General features: G+C 50.6%; 5 protein-coding genes across 5 annotated transcripts; 2 read left to right on the forward strand and 3 right to left on the reverse strand.

Moving 5' to 3' along the window:
- Window positions 1-791: 791 nt before the first annotated feature.
- On the reverse strand, window positions 792-3,041 carry Z518_07774 (uncharacterized protein; the record flags this gene model as incomplete). The annotated part of the gene is made up of 1 exon (XM_013415902.1): window positions 792-3,041. The coding sequence occupies one exon, from the start codon at window positions 3,039-3,041 to the stop codon at window positions 792-794; it is 2,250 nt and encodes a 749-aa protein (XP_013271356.1).
- A 2,141-nt stretch (window positions 3,042-5,182) lies between these two features.
- Z518_07775 (uncharacterized protein) lies at window positions 5,183-7,430 on the reverse strand (the record flags this gene model as incomplete). The annotated part of the gene is made up of 4 exons (XM_013415903.1): window positions 5,183-5,980; window positions 6,028-6,758; window positions 6,816-7,068; window positions 7,119-7,430. 4 exons carry the CDS (start codon window positions 7,428-7,430, stop codon window positions 5,183-5,185), a joined length of 2,094 nt encoding a protein of 697 aa, XP_013271357.1.
- A 2,441-nt stretch (window positions 7,431-9,871) lies between these two features.
- Z518_07776 (uncharacterized protein) lies at window positions 9,872-13,243 on the forward strand (the record flags this gene model as incomplete). The annotated part of the gene is made up of 3 exons (XM_013415904.1): window positions 9,872-10,267; window positions 10,323-13,055; window positions 13,109-13,243. The coding sequence occupies 3 exons, from the start codon at window positions 9,872-9,874 to the stop codon at window positions 13,241-13,243; spliced, it is 3,264 nt and encodes a 1,087-aa protein (XP_013271358.1).
- Window positions 13,244-14,167: 924 nt separating this feature from the next.
- Z518_07777 (ribosome biogenesis GTP-binding protein YsxC) lies at window positions 14,168-15,880 on the reverse strand (the record flags this gene model as incomplete). The annotated part of the gene is made up of 1 exon (XM_013415905.1): window positions 14,168-15,880. The coding sequence occupies one exon, from the start codon at window positions 15,878-15,880 to the stop codon at window positions 14,168-14,170; it is 1,713 nt and encodes a 570-aa protein (XP_013271359.1).
- Window positions 15,881-17,183: 1,303 nt separating this feature from the next.
- Window positions 17,184-17,699, forward strand: Z518_07778 (uncharacterized protein; the record flags this gene model as incomplete). The annotated part of the gene is made up of 1 exon (XM_013415906.1): window positions 17,184-17,699. One exon carries the CDS (start codon window positions 17,184-17,186, stop codon window positions 17,697-17,699), a length of 516 nt encoding a protein of 171 aa, XP_013271360.1.
- Window positions 17,700-18,614: the final 915 nt, after the last annotated feature.

The raw sequence follows: 18,614 nt of genomic DNA on the forward strand, positions 1-18,614 counted from the left end.
GTCGTGGAACAGACTCTGCGCCAGGCAGGGGAAGTCCGTCATGCGAGAGGAGTCGAAAAGGTGGACAAAGGAGTGGACAGGTTCGTGTGGGAGGGAGTCAATGTCCTTCGGACACGTCGAACCTCGAGCGGTAGAGGAGAAAAGTAAGTTAGTAGAGTGAAAACGAACAAAGGTTTACCCGACACCGCAACAACGGACAACGAGAAGCATGATCAAGAGTGAAAAGGATTGCTGGGAACGGATTGGCGAACGGTGGGAATTGTGTGTAGCGCGTCGATTGGTGTTTTCCCAAACCACAAGACATGCCCAAGTCGTCCACATCTGTCACTGTATCATGACCCTGTGCCAAATAGTTGATGGGTGTCGGCCCGCATAAAAACCCACTAGGACGACTAGAGGCTGCACAAGCAAAGCAAAATGGAGGAATTTCTCTTTGCGCATTGCTATCTGCATTGCTCCGCGGTATCCGACTTGGGCCGTGTACTCGGGTGAACACGACTATCTCAACTAGAATATCGAAAACAAGCAATGACATACACGGCGCATAAGTTAAATGGTCATAGGCCTTCTTCATACGGCCAAATTCTCTGAAAGTCTGCATATTTGTACATTCAGTGCCCACATCCAAGCCCCATCGTAGGATAAATCTGATCCAGAACTATAAATAATACACGATTAACCTCCAATCCCCAACGTTGTTGACTGATACCCCCTGCAATAGAAAAGGCTGAAAACAAAACAAAATGAAAAAGACACAAAGGAGAGTAAGAATCCTTCATACGTCCTGGTTCTTAATGCGCAGCCGCGAGTTTCGACCGAGTCTCCCATCCACGATATGGCCAGTCGATGAAATCCTGCGATGAAACTTCGTCCCTCTGCGGAACAGTTTGGAGTTTTTCCAGGGTTGAAAGGTAGTGGCTCTCTCGACGGTTGCATAAATTGTCTCTCGAGTCATTGGTCGATGTCGAAAAGAATGTCGAACGGCTCATACGATTGCCTGGGTTTGGTGCGAGAAAAGTTGGTGAGGTCATAACCAATGATGGAGACACATCAGTCTCCGGTTCTACTGATGTTTCTGTTCGGAAGCTTGCGAGAGAGAACCGCACGCTTGGGTCGTTCGATATGCCGGTCTGAAAAGTCGTGCATGAAGCTTGGTCAAAATTTCCAGAGTAGATAGACTGTACACGTTCTGGCTTTCGAGTTTGCGAGTGAGCTAGGACTTCCATGGTCACGGAACTTCTCTGTAGTTGCCGCTGTGGCCTTGTAGGTACGCCTCTCAGTGCCCGGACTCGGCGATCAGCTGTACCTCCATGGCCCTGATTTAAGACTGCCTTCCTCAATCTCATAGCAGCCAGCAGTGACTCTTCCTGCCTGGTTACGCTCATAAGTCTTCGGCTTTCTATGCTTGCACCATCAGACAAACAAGAGCCTTGAAAAGACTCACGTTGTGAAGACGGCGGATCGGTTGGCGTCGCAGGAAATGAGGTGAGCAAATCGGTTTCGTCTAACATTGGGTCCGATGATTGGTCACTGAGATACGTGAACCGTCGACCCGGTCGCTTATGGTGAACATTCATTGCTGCTCTCTCTTTCCGTCTAGGTTGGCCGCCATGCACACGCCTTAAACTGGGCGTACCGAGGAATGACGACTGTTGCTTAGTCTCAACAGCCTTGGCCGTTGCGATCTCGATTTCTGATTCCGTGAGGGATTCAACAGCGATACTCTCACGCAGTGGTGGCAATGAATTTTCCACGATTTCTGTGTCGCGGGGCGGAGGCTCGTCGTCATCCGAAGACGATAGATCCAGGATGCTGGTATGGTGTAGATCCATGGACGCGAGTGAACTCGCCTTTGGCTTCGACGGGGTTGACGAAGCCCGTTGCGACCCATTCTGACACAGTGTAGACCTCGACGACTTCGCATTGAGGGTTGAGATGCGTGGTGGAATAGCCGAGGCTGGAAGCAAGTGGCTGGATGGAGGTTTGGTCTGGGAACTGAGCGGACCCGAACCTTGACCAAGCATATCTGCTGTGGCATTGTAGACTCGATTCGCGTCCTTGGATAGAAGGCCAATTCGGCCGTCCTCGAACGCCATTTCCATCCCAGCGACGAAACTTTGCTGTAGTTCTGGCTCATGAATGCTCTCGTCTTCGCTACTTTCGACTTCGAGTCCGTCGAACCAATATTTGGCCCCAGCCTTCGGTCGTTTGATATTGATTTTGACATTGGTCGCATTCGGCGGAGACATTGTGGAGCTTCCCTTCGACTTCTTGGAGCTGATAGAAGTTGTGGCAGCAGTATGGTTGAAGCGAACGCCTTTGTGAGATTTTGCCGGCTGGTCAGGGAGAGGAGGCTGCGAGGACATGGCCGGGACAGGGTGTGCACCATGGTCGGACGATGCGCATGACCGTTGGCTGCCAAACAACGTCCGAGCTGGTGAAGAGGGAGACTCAGGGCCTGGCTTGGTGAGCTTTTTCTTTTCAGACTTGTCTCGATTTTTTGACGATCTAAAGAGCCGCAATTGACGTTGAGAGTCCTTGTCTGGAGTGGTAGATTGGATGACGATTGGTGAGCCCTTCCGGAGAGCGAAATCGCGTCTGGACGAATCCGAGGTCTGTTGAGATATGGCAAGGGGTGTGTCCTGGCGGTCATAATGTGAATTAAGAGTGGAAGAGGAGCCACAAGTTTTGAGTCGCCTGGAACGAGTAGAGCTGGCCGCATCAGCATGGAGCTGGAATTCCTCATGCAACAGCACTGACGAGGCTTTCAGGTGAAGGTCCGGAGTTGTGTCTGCCCTTTCTGGTGGCGGTTGAGAAGATCCCAACTCGGTCGTGGCGTCAGAAAACGACAAGGCTGGCAGTCGCGCCGTAGCAGAAGAGCTGATACTCTGATTACGGGCTGTGTTCAGGGCAGTTTCTGTGATCCCGAGTATATGCCGTGCCTTGTATTCCTTCCCGTCTGTTTGCCATTCTTGATATTGAACATTGGGCCTCCACCTTCTCAGTGGCCCTGGCAGATGAAATCTTTGACCGGTACCCATATCAACCCTCTCAGTATTCAGCGGAGCAAAAAGGTCTTTGGACTGTATTCATTCCGAGTTTTGTAAGCTAATTCAAATATGCAACGAAGGAGGGTATCATTGAGCAGTGCTCAGAGAAATATTTTGGTGCGAATCGTCGCTCTGCCACCCGCTGTCAATTCTTGTCGCGGGCACCTTTGCTTTTTCTCACCCCAGGTGGATCCGCACTGCTAAACAGAGGCGGTGGAGGGTTGCAAGATGAAACTCCGAAGATAGGACAAGCTGTCGCTGTGAGAATGGGTCGTGTGAGATGCGATCAAGGCGAGGTGAGAAGGAGGATTTGGAGAGGTTTGTTGACAGGACAGAAAGATAGCGGTTTGTAGTCTCAGTAGTTCTCTCTTCAGTCAAAACGGGAGTAGGATGTGCAGTTTCACCTCCGTCGGATGAAGAGACCAGCATTGGGAGCGATCATGTAGGATGAGCAGGCAAAATTGCCAGGATGGGGAATCGACATGGAGACACGGTGGACCGGCAGCCAACTCACCGCACCCAACACAACCTTGGGGCCTTTCAAGCGCGATGACGAATTGCGATGGGAGAGACCCCAGGGCCTTACTGAACTCGTCCTCACTAGTCGGTGGTGAACAGAGTTTAATATACTCTTCAGGTGACCTTCGCAACTTACCGATCCTGTTCAGGGTACCAGGCTAACAACGGCCTCAGGGCCAGGATGCGCCATGGCCTACGGTAGGGGATGGCTTGCAATCAACAAGGAAAACTCAATGTCTCAATACGGAGTCCGGTTCGCATAATATGTATGGCGGTGATAGAGAAGTTTCCATTCTTCTACTAGCCACTGAGGGCGTTTGCCGGCATCGTGGTGCTGTCTCTGCTAAACTCTTCAGATTTGGTTCCTGAAGACGCCTTTACCGCCCACCCGCGGGGCTCTTTCGGGTTAGGGACTTTGATTAGGCTCCATGCTATGAAATAGAGGATTCGAACTCCTGTGCTGAGCAGTCAGAAGCTTCAAGAAGCGCCATATGTGGTGGGCGGCGCACTTGAATTCAGGGGTGATGCCGGCCTGATGATTTCTAGTGTGGGCAACAAGGCGCCAAAGAGAAGGACGACTCGGGGCTAGTGGGAATCCCCTCAGCTGGCAGCATTTAGGCTTGAGGGACTACTAGATGGCTAGCCAGGTTGCAGCATCTTAGCAAAGAGCCTCAGTTGCGATGGGACATAGCTTAAGACCTGGGTGAATCTCAGGGGGCACGCTCTCTAGAGAAGACCAGCATCCTACATTGAAACCGTGATTAACTTTCCCCAACACTTTGAAGATGGGAAAGAAAAGGCAAGTGAGGTGGGATACACGACAAGGCCCAGTTCAAGGGAAGCGAAAAAGGGATCGATTAGCTGCCGTGGTTGATTGCGAGATTATCCCGCCCTGATTGTCACCAAATGCACTAGACAATAAACCAAGATCCGAAATAAATACAATTTGGGCAAAATGCCTACCACCAAATCGGTCTGGGATATAAGTTGCGTTCCCTTGATACCAAGCCAGTAGGCAGATTGCTTTCTTGAATGTCGCGCCGTCTACTTGGTTCCCGCAGTCCGCATGATGGCCTGCTTATAGGCGCTCAAGGGAGTTTGTTCAAGTTTTGGTCACTTCAAGGTGTGAGTTGTGTCCTTGCAAGGACGGCAGCATTCGCATGACTGGGATAGGTAATACACGTTCGGTGCGACCTCTCAGATCGTATTCAGCATTGATACTACACCCCCCCCTTTGAAACGAGATTCTAGGATTCCTATTCGCCACAATCTTCAAGTTGCCATCACAAAGAAATGCCTCGAAATCCGGCTCCTGATACAAAACGCCATTGATTTCGCTGGGTCCTCACACAGGTCTCGCATCGCTTAACATTCGATTCTGCGAGGGGAACCCATGGCAGTTTCAGGATAAGGGTCCTCAACAGCAAAGCCACATCCCCATTTCGAGATAACATCATGCCCAACCACGTGGTGCTCCTCGTGGTGAACCCATGCCTGTTTCATCCTAAAATTGACCACACCTACAGCCACTTGCCCGTCTTTCACAGTGCACAATCACCTTTCGAGAACAAATATATGCTGAGTCTAGTCCACGACAGATTTTCATTCTTGCATCAGTCTGCCGTGGCTGTAGAAGTACCCGTACTGAAATCAGTGTTGCACGCTGCGTCTCCAACATGCTGACTTGACCACTTGTCAGAGCTCAAATCTGCGGCTGAAGGTGAGCGATCAATGTCAATCAGCGTTCGGGAGATGCTGACTTTTCGGCAACGCTGTGGGGTTATCATCGGTGCATCCGATGGCCTGTTTGTTGTAACAGAGCCATTCGAGCGTTTGAGATAGACCCATCGGGCAATAGGTTCGCCAAAGTGGTTGTAGGTGACGACTTTTTCACATCCTTGGGCTGTGGTGAGGTCCTGGCCTCGAGCGCATGCCTCAGTCGCACAAGCGATGCGGTGTCGGCGCTGTGTCGAGTCACCGAGGTCCGGACGAGACTCAAAAAGATGACCAATGAACGCGAACGCGCTGATGTACTTCGCCTCGACTTCCTTCAATTCGGATTGGTCGAGAGTTCGAATTTCCCAAAGTCCCTCACCATGTGATAGCAGGATCCTTTCTGCTTCTAGACGGCTCAACACCCTGTCGAGGGTCTGCTTAGTCAAGTGACAAGGTTCGAGCATCTTCTGCAGAGACTCTTTCTTCATCCGAAGTCCAGACCTCCCTTGACTAGTCAAATATCTTACTGCCCGTCGCATCAGAATGATGAATGGAGGGTTATATTCGGTCTCCTCATATCCCGGATACAACAGGCAGGTGTAACAATATCGCTCGCTAGGTGCCGCGTTTGGTGAACTTTCATCATAGCCATAGCATATTCTATGCTGCCAACAGTCACAGACTTCACAGAAGAGCTGTCTAGGTTAGCATTCTGCCATGATGTTATCTCCGAAATGCCTACCATCCGCTTAGATCTGTGCCGACTTCCACACTCACACTTGATCTGGTTCGATCGACGTTGTCGTTTGATTATCCCTTCAGCTAGAAGTCCCTTATCAAAGGCATCTCCACTGCCACCGTCAGCTCCGCACTGTATGGCATAGCAGTGGACAAGAAGTTCGGCTTTTTTACTAATGAGAAGTTGAGGAGCATCCTTTGGCGTCCAGCTTCGCTTCAAGGTGACAGGCTCAACTCCTGGTCTGCCTTTATTGTCTTCCTCAATATTGTTCCCTGTTGATTTTGCAAGGCCTTTACCGCGTTCCGGCTTCTTGTGCGTTCTGTCCTGGTGTTCATCCAGGACCGTTTTAGCATTATCAGTTTTCTGCCGTTTGCTTCTCTGCATCAAGGCCTCTGCTTGGCGTTTCGTTTTAGAGCCAGGATCTCTCATCGTGGAGGGTAAAATTGTGCTCTGGACGGAAGACGTCTTTTGCATTGCCTGCAATTGTCTGCTCATGGCCGCGTCCTGCCAATCAACCGACATTTCTGCATTCTGCGGCCGATGGAGACAAATGCCAACCCTAACATGATGAGATCCGGTCTCCAGTGTGCCAACTGCCTCTCCCGCATCTTCACGTAACGTTTCACATATTGCTTCCCCCTCCTCGAGGTCCCCTTTGTCCACAAATCCCGGCGGTTGGTAAATTACTGGGCAGTGTTCGGTGTACGTGAGACTCATTCCCAATTTCCGGCGGGCTATCATTAGTTAGTATGGCATTGAAATCGAGTGCACCCGCACCAGAAACTCCAGACCTGGGAGACGTGGCAAGTCCTGGAGCGAACGAAGTAGAGCCCTTATGGCAGCTTTGAAGCTCTTCTGGAAATTTTCCAGCACAAAAGTGTGGTTTGGAGGACTTAGTTGGATGCCATGAACACGGCCGTGGTCATAGGAAAAGCAGAAATGGTAGGTTTCCAGGATAGTTAGATCACTTCCGGTGTTGTTGGTGACGAAGACCTGAAGTCGATCTAAATAGCCGCGTTGAAGTGCTTCAAATACGCCGTACTCCTATATATCGCAGTCAGTTCGAGTTTGTAGAACCTGTTGTGGGTCCGTACAAGGAGGTCAAGTATTCGGTCAGCACTTCGATGGCCTCCACGTGCGAGGACTCTGACCTCTTGTCCACGACCGACGCCCTCCGAGTCACTGGTCTGGAAGGCAGAATACAGGCTGTGGTCGCTGGTTAGACTTGCTGGATCTATCTGGTGAATATATCGGGTTTGGAAACAAGTAGAGATCCATGGGATGAGTTCTCTGGTATGTGAAATACACGCGAGAGACACATTGAGAAAAATTTGAACGAGTGCCAGGCTCTCTGTCTGGGACAGGTTTCGCTTGAAAGGTGCAGGGAGGAGAAGTTGTTCAGACATCACGGTTCGGTTAGTTGAAAGGCGAGCAATCTGAATTTTGATGATGCGGTCTGAGAACGAAGGACCTTACACGAAGCTCGACTCCTTCCAACAGCAGAGTGAACTCCAGTGACAGCAGACCCTCAAGCTCCATAGCCTGTCACTTCATCTCACTACACTCCTATCACTAGCCATGAAATGAGACCCGGGAGAATGATTGAAACGGTCATGGGCGCCAAGCCGTGCCAAGGATACCCCTATGCGGCTTTCCTAGCGTTGAAGTCGATGTCGCTTCGCACCTATATGACAGATAGGACCTCTTTTGTGCACCTGTGGAGCCTTCTAGCGAGTCAATCCCTGATAGAAACCATGAGAAAGTTAGCATGAGCCACACACGACCTTGCAACTTATGCCGGGGGTCTGCAACCAGTTCCTGGCAATCCTCGTGGACAACTTGTGGAGGTGGCATCCTCAGCTGCTGTTGCAGATCACTTAGCTGCTGGAGGTAGGTTTCCAAAATTGTTAGGAGTTGGTCTTTTCGACGGAAACTCGTATCAAGACGTCACAAAGACACTTTGCTGGGAGCGAGGAGTCGTCAAGATGATGAAATGACAGTTCCCTGATGAGAAAAATTCGTATTCTGACGAATGAACATGTCGTCCTCTTAGGGCGTATCGCTGAGGAATTTGGAAAAATCCGGTCTGGCAGCTAGGTAAGCGGCAGACACATATGGATTGAAATCCCAGAATGTCCAAGTTACAGTCCAGCGCCAAAGACAGAATTAAAAAGGGGGGCCAACTTTGCCAAGGGGAGCTATGTCGATGCTCCCTTCCACCCCGAGATTCGCAGCTCTTGAAACTTCTTCAATCACTCCTGAAGGAAGGAAAGGAGGTCTTGGTAAGGCTCCCACTGCTCGCCCTGAGCGTCGGGTTCGCCCTAATGCTCTAAAAAGAAGTTGAAATCTGATAGGGATCGACACTTATATCAAAGCCCGAAAAGTCGAGATTTGGCATCGACTCCGACATTTCTTCCATCGTCGCTGCTTTTGAGCTGTTGTGTTCCACAGACTCCTTGGATTCACCTCTAAGCTTGTTCGGAACTTTATGCAAGAGTGTATCAAGCTCCTCGGCTGCCGTATGTGCGAACAGAATAGCAACTTCATACACCATTGAGCACTAGTGCAGCATAGAAACGTTAGATCAATGAGACCAAATGTCTGTACGGTGTACTCGAAACACATCTCCGAGAGTATGGGAATCCATTTTTTGCTGGCGACCACGTCATCATCGCAGATTTTGCTACCTTTAGCAGGGAAATATATTCTGACTGAGCCAGAGTTGATATCAATGGAATTTCACATCTGAAGAAGTGGCAGGAGACGGTACATCGTTTACCAGGTGTCAACCGCGGGGCTGAAGTACTCAAACCACTGAATCTGAAGCAAATCTCGACCGGGGAGCGCGGTGAGTATGCACTGAAGGCCGGTAAATGGGCTGATGGAGGTATCAAGCGGAGAAAGTACAGCACAAGGGATAGGATACTTATCTAGACACATTGAGTGACAGTTTTCACTCCAGCGACATGAGTTTTCAAACATCAAGCCATATCCACGAGCGATCTCGGTGAGTAGCTGTCCTTTTTGAGGTGCACCTTGATCTTACAGCTTCTCGAGGGATTACTGGTGGAGGGCTTGAGGCATAAGTAGATATCCACAAGAATATCTTCGTGGTCTCTCGCCTTTCAAGGAACGCCCTCGTAGTTCTCGCCTTGTATGGCTGGATACTCCATCCTCTGCCTCGAGGCGTCGTACATATCTGACTCTGGGTGGCGTCGGAATAAAAAAGGTTTCCAACGAGGGATAATGCTAGTGGCGGCGGAAAGAATTCAAGCGCGCGCCAAGCCGCACCCAGGTCTTGAACTGCAGCGTTTCACTCACAGGCCGCGGCCTCGGTGTCAGTCAAGCGCAATGCCGAACCAACCCTTGGGCCCTTCGGTCATTCCGCCGGCTCCATAATCTACATTCTACATGTAGTCCAGAGAGCAGCGTCCATTCCATGCCACTCTCCCGAACACTCGGTATCTCTTCTTTATTCCTTCGTTACCACCACCACGGTTTGTCCTGCTAGACCTGAGGATCTTCAGAGGATTTGTGGACCATCTCCATTTTTGCCTCCTTTCGACCATTACCCACACTCCGCAACCTTCTCCGCTTCATCTTTCGCCGACTGAACGACCAACTGTCACGACCCATCCCGCGTCCCCTCAAACCCAGCCCTACAATAAGCCGTGCTTCGTTCGATTTAATTTGGAGGGGGGGGGAATAAATCCGGAAGTACCACAGGAACATTTTTCGGAGGGTGAAGAAAGGGGACTTGGTCGTGCAAGATTGCACACTGCACGACGCGACTCCTCGCTTACCGAGACTAGATGCTCTTTGTCTACACCGTTCACGTTCGCGCACGATGACCTCCACACGTGCTATGGATGATGAAGAAATGATGGATACTGGTTTTCAAGATCATCCCAGGTCCCGGCATCGGCCTGCCGGGCCTGGCCAGAGACCATACAGCAGAGACCTTCAAGCTTGGCCCAGGGATGTGGACTCGAATACCTTGCTGGGACAATTTTCCTTCGCACCAGCAACACAGACGACGGTTGTCACCACCACTACAACTACCACCACAAAGTTCCCACCATTCCTCATGCGTCCTCCACAACGTATGCAAGACTTAGACCTCAAGCATTACCCTCTTGCGGCTAGCCCCACACCCACCAACCTAAAGAAGATTCATTTCGAGATAGGAGGGAAACAGACGGTCTTTCAGGAGGCTGAAGATACAACTTTGGCATTGGAACAGGTATGGGAGGACTTGAATTACGAACCCTGGACATATGTACTCACCAGAGTAACAGTTGGAAGAAGAACAGCGTAATCTTCGAAGTTCGAACGGGACTATCCAAACCGTCGAGACCTTTCAACCTTGGGCCGATGTACCTAATGGAGGCTCCGAGATCACATCTCTCCATAGAAGAACTCAAAAACGACCTGCCTCTCCTGAATCCATTACCGATAACGATGAGAATGGGGACTTGCCAGGATCGTCATTGACATCAAGTCATGCAGGTCCTTCGGCAGGGCCTGAAGATGGACAGGATCGAGATATCTCTCATCCATATTCCCGCTTTCGGGACATGCAGACTTCGAATCCAATAACACCGGAAAGCCTGCCGAAACTTTCAAGAGGAATTCGTCAACGCATGGCGAGAGACAATATGAATCCATTTAGACACTCAACTACACTGCTTCCATCGCCGAGCATGGATCAACAATCAACCTTTCAAGAACCTCCGTCCATGACGCCTAAGCCTAGCCAACAGCATCCGTCAGGGGTGGAAGATGGACCGAGCATTGCCACTGATCGAACGACGCTTAGTCGAATGATGCGTAGGGGCTCCTCACAAGAGACTGCAGTTCCTACTCCTCCCATTGATGAGGGGACTGAACTTTCTTCGACGAGATCCATGAGCAGACGCACGCTGTCCTCCGTACCGGCCAGGCTACACGTTGCAGAAAGTCCATCTGCCCAGGATGGAAGTCTTCCTAGTCCGAGTCTTTCGCCAGTCACGGCCGCCGCTACGCTTCAAAATGCTGGATACTTCGCCGATGTTGATTCTAATTCTGAAATTGCTTCACAGCAAGGCATAGCAGCAGGGGCGACTGCAATTGAACGACGGTCATCAAACCCCTTTCGCCGATCTCAGGCTGTCGAGCGGATTCCGCAGCACGACTCTCGGCGGCCTGTTCGATTTGCAACTGGATCGGTTACAGATATTCCGGCCATGCTCGACTATTTTGAAGCGATTCCTGACGAGCTCAAGAGTTATGTAATGCACCAATTGCTTCGTCGCTGCCCCAAGCCAACTCTCCAGATAGTCGCAGATGCCGTCAACCCGGCTTTGAAGTGCGATTTCCTCACGCTTCTGCCGCCCGAGCTGGCTCTTCACGTCTTGAAATTCCTGGATGTCAAGACTTTGTGCAAAGCAGCTCAAGTCTCCAAGAAGTGGCGGCAGATGATCAACAGCGATGAAACAGCCTGGAGAGATCTTTTCGAGGCGGATGGCTACACTCTACCGGAAGGTGAACTACAACAGGCCATCATGGAAGGTTGGGGCTGGCAAGATCCGTATGGTCCACAAGGCTATGAACAAAATCTCAGCTATACGAACAACCCGAAGTCCGAGGCCGAGGCCAACCCGTCGTCCCCCTCAACCCCACAGTCCCAGAACCGATTTAGTGGCATCCTTCGCCGATCCAAGCGGAAGGCAGCAACGATGCTATCCAGTCGCAATAAGATGGTCAAACGCAAGAATTTCTCACGTGAAGACACGGTTGACGTCGCTTCAGTTGATTGGATGAATCACGTTTCCTCTGCGGAAGGCCCTAATAACGCCGCGAATGCCGCAATTCTGGCCGTGCCGCATCCCAACGTCGGTTTACCGAACCTGAAAGGACTCCATCTCTACAAATCACTTTATCGAAGACACCATCTTATCAGAAGAAACTGGATGTTCGAAGACACGAAACCCCAGCATATCGCCTTCCGTGCTCACGACACACACGTCGTGACTTGTCTCCAATTTGACACCGACAAGATCTTGACCGGAAGTGACGACAACAACATCAATGTCTACGAAACCAAGACTGGCATCCTGAGGGCCGTCCTGACTGGCCATGAGGGAGGAGTTTGGGCTTTGCAATACGAGGGGAACACTCTCGTGTCTGGCTCAACCGACAGATCAGTTCGCGTATGGAATATCCAGGAAGGGCGCGAAACCCATGTCTTCCGTGGACACACTTCAACCGTGCGATGTCTTCAAATCGTCATGCCCGTCAAGGTGGGCGAAAACACAGACGGAAAGCCGATCATGATGCCTAAGCAAGCGCTTATCATCACCGGATCTCGCGATTCTACGCTCCGCGTTTGGAAACTTCCCCGGCCAGATGATCCTGTCTACATTCAGGCCGAAAATGACACCGACGTAGATGACTGTCCTTATTTCGTCCGAACACTGACCGGTCATCAACATTCGGTAAGGGCTATAGCCGCCCATGCTGACACTTTAGTGAGCGGGAGTTATGACTGCACCGTCCGCGTCTGGAAAATCTCCACTGGTGAGACTATTTACCGTCTGCAAGGCCACACACAGAAGGTTTACAGCGTTGTTCTCGATCATGCGCGCAATCGTTGCATAAGTGGTTCAATGGACAATATGGTACGCATCTGGGATTTAAACACTGGCTCCCTCAAATATTCCTTGGAAGGACATACATCTCTCGTTGGGTTGCTCGATTTGAATTGCGATAAACTCGTTTCGGCAGCGGCGGACTCGACCCTGAGGATCTGGGACCCGGAGAATGGGCAGTGCAAAGCTACCTTGAGTGCACACACTGGTGCTATCACCTGCTTCAAACACGACGGTCAGAAAGTGATCTCGGGATCGGACAGAACTTTAAAGTTGTGGAATATCAAGACTGGCGACTGCATCAAGGATCTCTTGTCGGACCTCAGCGGAGTCTGGCAAGTCAAGTTTGATGAACGTCGGTGTGTTGCTGCCGTCCAGCGAGATGGATTGACTTACATCGAGGTGAGCTCTCGTCGTCGCGCCGAAACGACCCTTCAAACTAACTTTTCCCCCAGGTTTTGGATTACGGCGCAGCTCGCGACGGCATCCCTGAACATAACCTCGGTCGACGTATCGTTGTTGACGCGGACGGCTTTGAAGCAAACGATGACGGCGGATATCTTGACTTGGACGGCACTGCGGATGCGTGATTGTGAACGAATTCCCCCCCCCTTTTTCCGACAGTTGCATTTTTGACGACGCAAGAGAAAGGAGAGGAGTTTGCGAGAGATACCCCTTGATCGACCATCGACGGATTACGACTCAATTCACTCAGCATACAGGCAATGAGCCTCAAAATCAACACATCTATTTTTACGATTTGTTCACGACATCTAACGCTCAGAAGAAATAGGGGATTGCTCATTTCGGTTGTAAGTCTTTGGTACGTTCGACCTTACTTCTACGATGAATTTGCAGTTTTGAGCTAGCGCTGTGTTAGTCGGATCAAAACGTGAGCGGGACATTGACGGCGTTGGTGGCTGTTCCCTCGAAAATGGGAACATGATTGAAATTGTTATGACGAAAAGACTTCGAGAGCACAACGAAAGTTTTATTGCCTGGGACTGGATGGATCGATGGATCTGTGTTGGTTTACGTGGTCTACTGTGCGAGTGCTTTCCACCCCTATTTTGTGGTGCAGCTAAATGTAGATACTGTGTCTGTTCATAGGTCCTGAACTAGCGCCCGGACTGGATTTAGTGAGTGAACATACTGAGTTGATGAATGAGTACATGCATATGCCAGCTTTCATCTTTGCCCACTTTATCCGCTTCTCCTGGCTGAATTGTCCTTTTGGGTTCAGCCAACTGTGCTGTGGTAAATAAGAATTGTACGTTGACGTCCAAACAGAGGGTCGGTTGGTTTCCTTGCTGTACATGAAATTGTCCAGGCGTCTATTGTTGTTGCACTTCTATCATATGGTTCCCACACGAATATGTTGGTGGTATGGTCCCCGCTGGCGCCGAATTGCTCCTTCTATGCATATCTCAGCATGATATTCTCGTTTCTCAGAGAGCCAGAGCTCTGAGAGTCCGAGGCATCAAATAGCTTATCCTCTGGCGTGGTTTGTTTACTCAGCGGGACGATCGACGTCGGCTCTTTGACGAACGTTTAGAATTTCTGGTTAACACACTGTCCTCAAACATGGACTCGAAGGCATCCATGCCCCGAGTTACCCCCTTGCCCACCAGAGCCGGTTGCTGCTGCTTCTCTGGCTGCGGTATGCTTGCGTCTTTCGGAGCAGCAACACCACGCTTGGGCCTTCCACTGTCGCGTTGACGACCCTGAGGCTGTGCTTTGGCGAATAGGGCGTTAAAGGCGTCCACCCCGCGAATGACGCCTTGGCCATTGATGCTCGGCTGCGAGATTTGTGTCTCTTTGCTCGAGACTTCTTGAACGCGATTCACCTGGTTGGGGACGCCTCTGTCATTAAATTGTTGTTGATTTGACTTGCTCTCCTCTTTGCCCGCGAAAAGCTTGTACGCTCTTGACTCAATGTCGTCTACAGTGGTATTTTGGTCATGAGTACCTGATCGGGATCGGTCATGTGATGCTGGCAGTGGTTCGTATATCTTTGCCGTCTGTCTTTGTTCAGGGCGTCCCTCGTTTGCAACCTCATATGATTGAGCGCTAGAATTTAGAATTTCGTGCATGAATTCTTCCACACTTAAAGCTGGGAGGGATGAATCAGAGGCCGACATAGGAGACGTATCAGGGTCAGGGTCCAACAGAGAGCTCTTTGCTCTGTACGCGGAGTCTCTATCAAGGTTCTCGTTAGACGGCCGATACGTACTCGCAAACAGGTCAAGGCCGTCAGTTCCAAAAGGTGCAAGAGCGTTGTTTTCGGCCGGAAAGTTCTGCAATATTCCGTGTGATTCTGCTTTTTCCATTGCGTATGTATCCAGGCCCGTGGCTCGGAGCACTGCCCACTGAACGTTGGGAACTCCAAAAGCACCTGGCGATGTTATAAGTCTCCCCGTCTTGCTCACCGTGGTGCCGTGAAGAGATCCGACCGCAATAATCTCTCCCAAGCCCAATTGGGAGTTTCCATCTAGATCTGCTTGGGAGCGAATGATTTTCAAGGTGGAACGCATTTCGGTCGGGGAATGTTTGAAAGAGATCCGGTCCGATTTTGTGACGATGATCTGATATGGAATTGCAAGTTCGCACAGGATCTCCAGCATATGACGGTCGCTGAGCGACACCCCCATTAGCGGATCCACGAGCAGGAATGCTCTCCGAACATTCTTGCGCTGGCGCAGGTATGAGATAATAGAAGATCCCCATGACGTAGAACTGCCATACCCATAGCCTGGCATATCAATCAGTGAGAGTTTGTTGCTGGTGTCTCCGCCCCATCCTTTTATGGCTCCGCCGTCCGGAGTTCGTGCTGCGAGCGACCAAGCTGCCATGACTTTCGTCGCCCCGGGCGTCCCACTGACTCGATTGAGGTCGGAATAAGTAAGGGCATTGATCAATGAGGATTTGCCGACATTTGAACGACCGAGGAAGACGACTTCAGGCCGCAGGAGTGGCTCGGAGCTGCGTTCTTTTCGCCAGAGTTCTCCAGTCCATTGTCTTGAAGGCCGGGTGAACTCAAAAAAGTGTTTAGCGGCAGCTAAATTCCGCCGGGTTGGAGGTTGTGTATGCCAGTACCATGATGCTACAGGTACCTTAGAAACAGGTGATTTTGCCTTCGGTCGACAAAGGGTCGCGTGCAGCTCCCGCCGTCCATCCTGAAGCTTGATTAGGCGCTGTCGATACGAATGACGGGCGGGTCCTTTCATCTAATGCTCAAGGGAAGAGAAGGTAATGGATGAATTATGGGTATGAAAATGTTCCGAGAACAAACTGCGACAAAACTTGAACATGGGCTGTAACTTTTTGCGACCCGACTCACCCTTCTCCCCTTACCCGTTTGGGATGAAGCTGACGCCGCCCTGTGTTCACGCCGAACCCGGTGAGGGCTGGTGGGCCGATAACCAACGAAAGTGATGGCGGTCTGTAAGAGCAATGCGTCGCTGTGCCTCAAAGCAGCAGCATGTACTTTGACACATGCGGAAGGTTCTTTTTCGTGATTCGCCGCTGCCATCATTACGAGCTTTGTTCCATCTACGAACACGCTTCGGCGGTCATCAACAATGAAAGCACAAGAAATGCTTACCCGAGCACGGAGCCAGAAGATCTTCAGGATGTTCTCATACTTACCGCAGGTCGGCTGTACAGCATCAGTATGATTGACCAGAGACCTTCACTTTTGTTTTCGAATTGATGTCCGGGCGGACACATTCAATGTTATGACTTCTTCCTCGATTCGATTCTCAAAAGTTGGTAAGTTCTGATGCCAAATACACATCTTTTGATTCGAGAGCATTCTGCATCGCATGATCCAAGGGAAGATGTTCCGATTGCCACAAGAGGCGAATCGCGGCTAACAGCCCCATCTCATCGACGGTCGCGAAATGACTGGTTCAGGAGTTGTACACATCTACTATTGCCATTTGAACGGCCATCCACGAGTATTCTGCTTTTTAACGCCAATGAAGAGGGGAAGAATGCCATCAGACAAAACTGATCGGGGAAAACACACTTCTCGCTCGCCGATACCCAAGGGTTTGTCGAAAGGACCTCGTCCCGTCATATCGACAACGGGAATCCCATTGGGCAGGGTGGGCAGCGGTCTTCAGCAACACTCTTCGAATACAAACGGTAGTCCCTGCATTCCCTGATAGGACTCTAGCGAGTTCCATTCGCTTTCCGAACGCGAGAGCTTCAATGATTCAAATCTCTTCGAAGCTGCAGTGGTGTTAGCTTAGCGGGAATCCGGTACTGATGGGATATCGCACCTTCTTCTCTTCGTCCGTCTTCCTCGATATGCTTTCCCAGCTATCGAATGGGGCCGCAACTTCCTTGCTCGCTGCTTTCCAGACGGTGGTGTCTTCTGCGCAGTTTCTTCTCCTCTCCTTTCCCTTCTCCCGTCAAGGCTGTCGACTGGTTGGATTTTCCGTTTGGTGTATGTGTGTGAATCTTTCAAGATCCATGGTCCTGATCGCGAATACAAAGCAATATGTCGGCTGCGCCAGCCTCAGCATGCGAAAAGATTTCACCTTCACACTCCGAGCATTGCCTTTCACACCGGCCGTGGCTTTGAGCTTCGTTTTCGTCGCAATGTCCATCCAAGTCAGTGTGTATCAAAACCGTCCGATTTTGACACTCCATTCCACACAATGCCACACCTCGCTGAAATCAAAGATCGCTAGGTTTGACTCTCGTTCTCCCACACTCTTGTGCAACATCATCCGAGAGGTCAAAAAGCTCTTCATCAGTCATCCCTCGAAGTTGGAATTGCTTCGATCGACTTCTGCTGTCTCCACTGAACCGTCCGCTCACCTCTTCAATACCCACATGCCATCGCATCGAACTTCTTTCCCACCATTCGTTGTCTTGGAGATATACCCACTACTGAAACCAGACAAATCCAGCAGCGGAGAGCGACAGAATGACGGCGCAACCACCGAAATTGCAAGACCTGAACCTATGGTCGAAATTGCTGTTGCTCTGAACGACTCGAAATTCTGTCGGCCCTCGCGAGGTGTGATCTCGTGACCCGTTGATTATGTGAGGGCTCTAGGGAATGCTTGGTTGATGGAGGAAATAGGTAACGTTTGAGAGGTCGCTGATGCAATGATGGAGGATTTCAGTATGCTCTTGCTGAAGCCTCTGACCTATTACTTAAGATAAACATCTATGCAGTACTATGTTTTTCAGAGACATTTCCCACCTCAACCGCAACTCCCATGAAGTTAGCTTCGAGCCTTCGCATTCTCGCTCTCTCATCAATCTGCAGGTTGCCGATGCCATTTGTTAGGCATGATGTTTCGGAAAAGTCTCTCTAGCCCTGGCTCCAGATTCGGCGCATCAAACCCAGTGTATTTGATATGGTTCGGGTCTATTCGTCAACAATTTGGGCTTATTAGCTACATTCCAACGACTGCTCCTCTTGGATGCTCTTAGTAGGTCCGCATAGCTGATCTTCGTGATGAGAAAGGTTATGCTGTGCACCTGCCTGTAGGCCCGTGGTTCGCAAAAAGACAGAATCAAATCGAAAGAGCCGTAAGGCCGGTCACGTCGTAGGTCGCGGCTCTTAGACCTCGTTTCCGGTGGAGAAAGGATTACAGGATGAAGGTGACCATCCTTGTGAACGAATAGAGAGAAGGGTGAGGAAAGTGGTAGTGGAAGAAGGTGAGCAGGAGGGTGAGTCGTAGGTGTATTGACTTCGCGTGCTCGAACTGTCAGGGGAGGTTGTAGGCGAACCAGGCCAACTGGAGAACCTGAAGGCTGGTATGCTTCAAGGTTTATCGCTTACGCCCCGCGGCTGCGCTTTAAGAGACTCTGCACCCCACGCGTATCCAAATTTAGGCCCCCTCAATACGGCTTCATTGCCCACACCCGTTGATTCCGCTACATCCATGCGTCAAATGTGATTCCTTCATATCTATCGTCTGTCAGTCACCGGTCGCG

This window comes from Rhinocladiella mackenziei, assembly GCF_000835555.1.
Source record: "Rhinocladiella mackenziei CBS 650.93 unplaced genomic scaffold supercont1.5, whole genome shotgun sequence".
Classification (NCBI taxonomy): Eukaryota; Fungi; Ascomycota; class Eurotiomycetes; order Chaetothyriales; family Herpotrichiellaceae; genus Rhinocladiella; species Rhinocladiella mackenziei.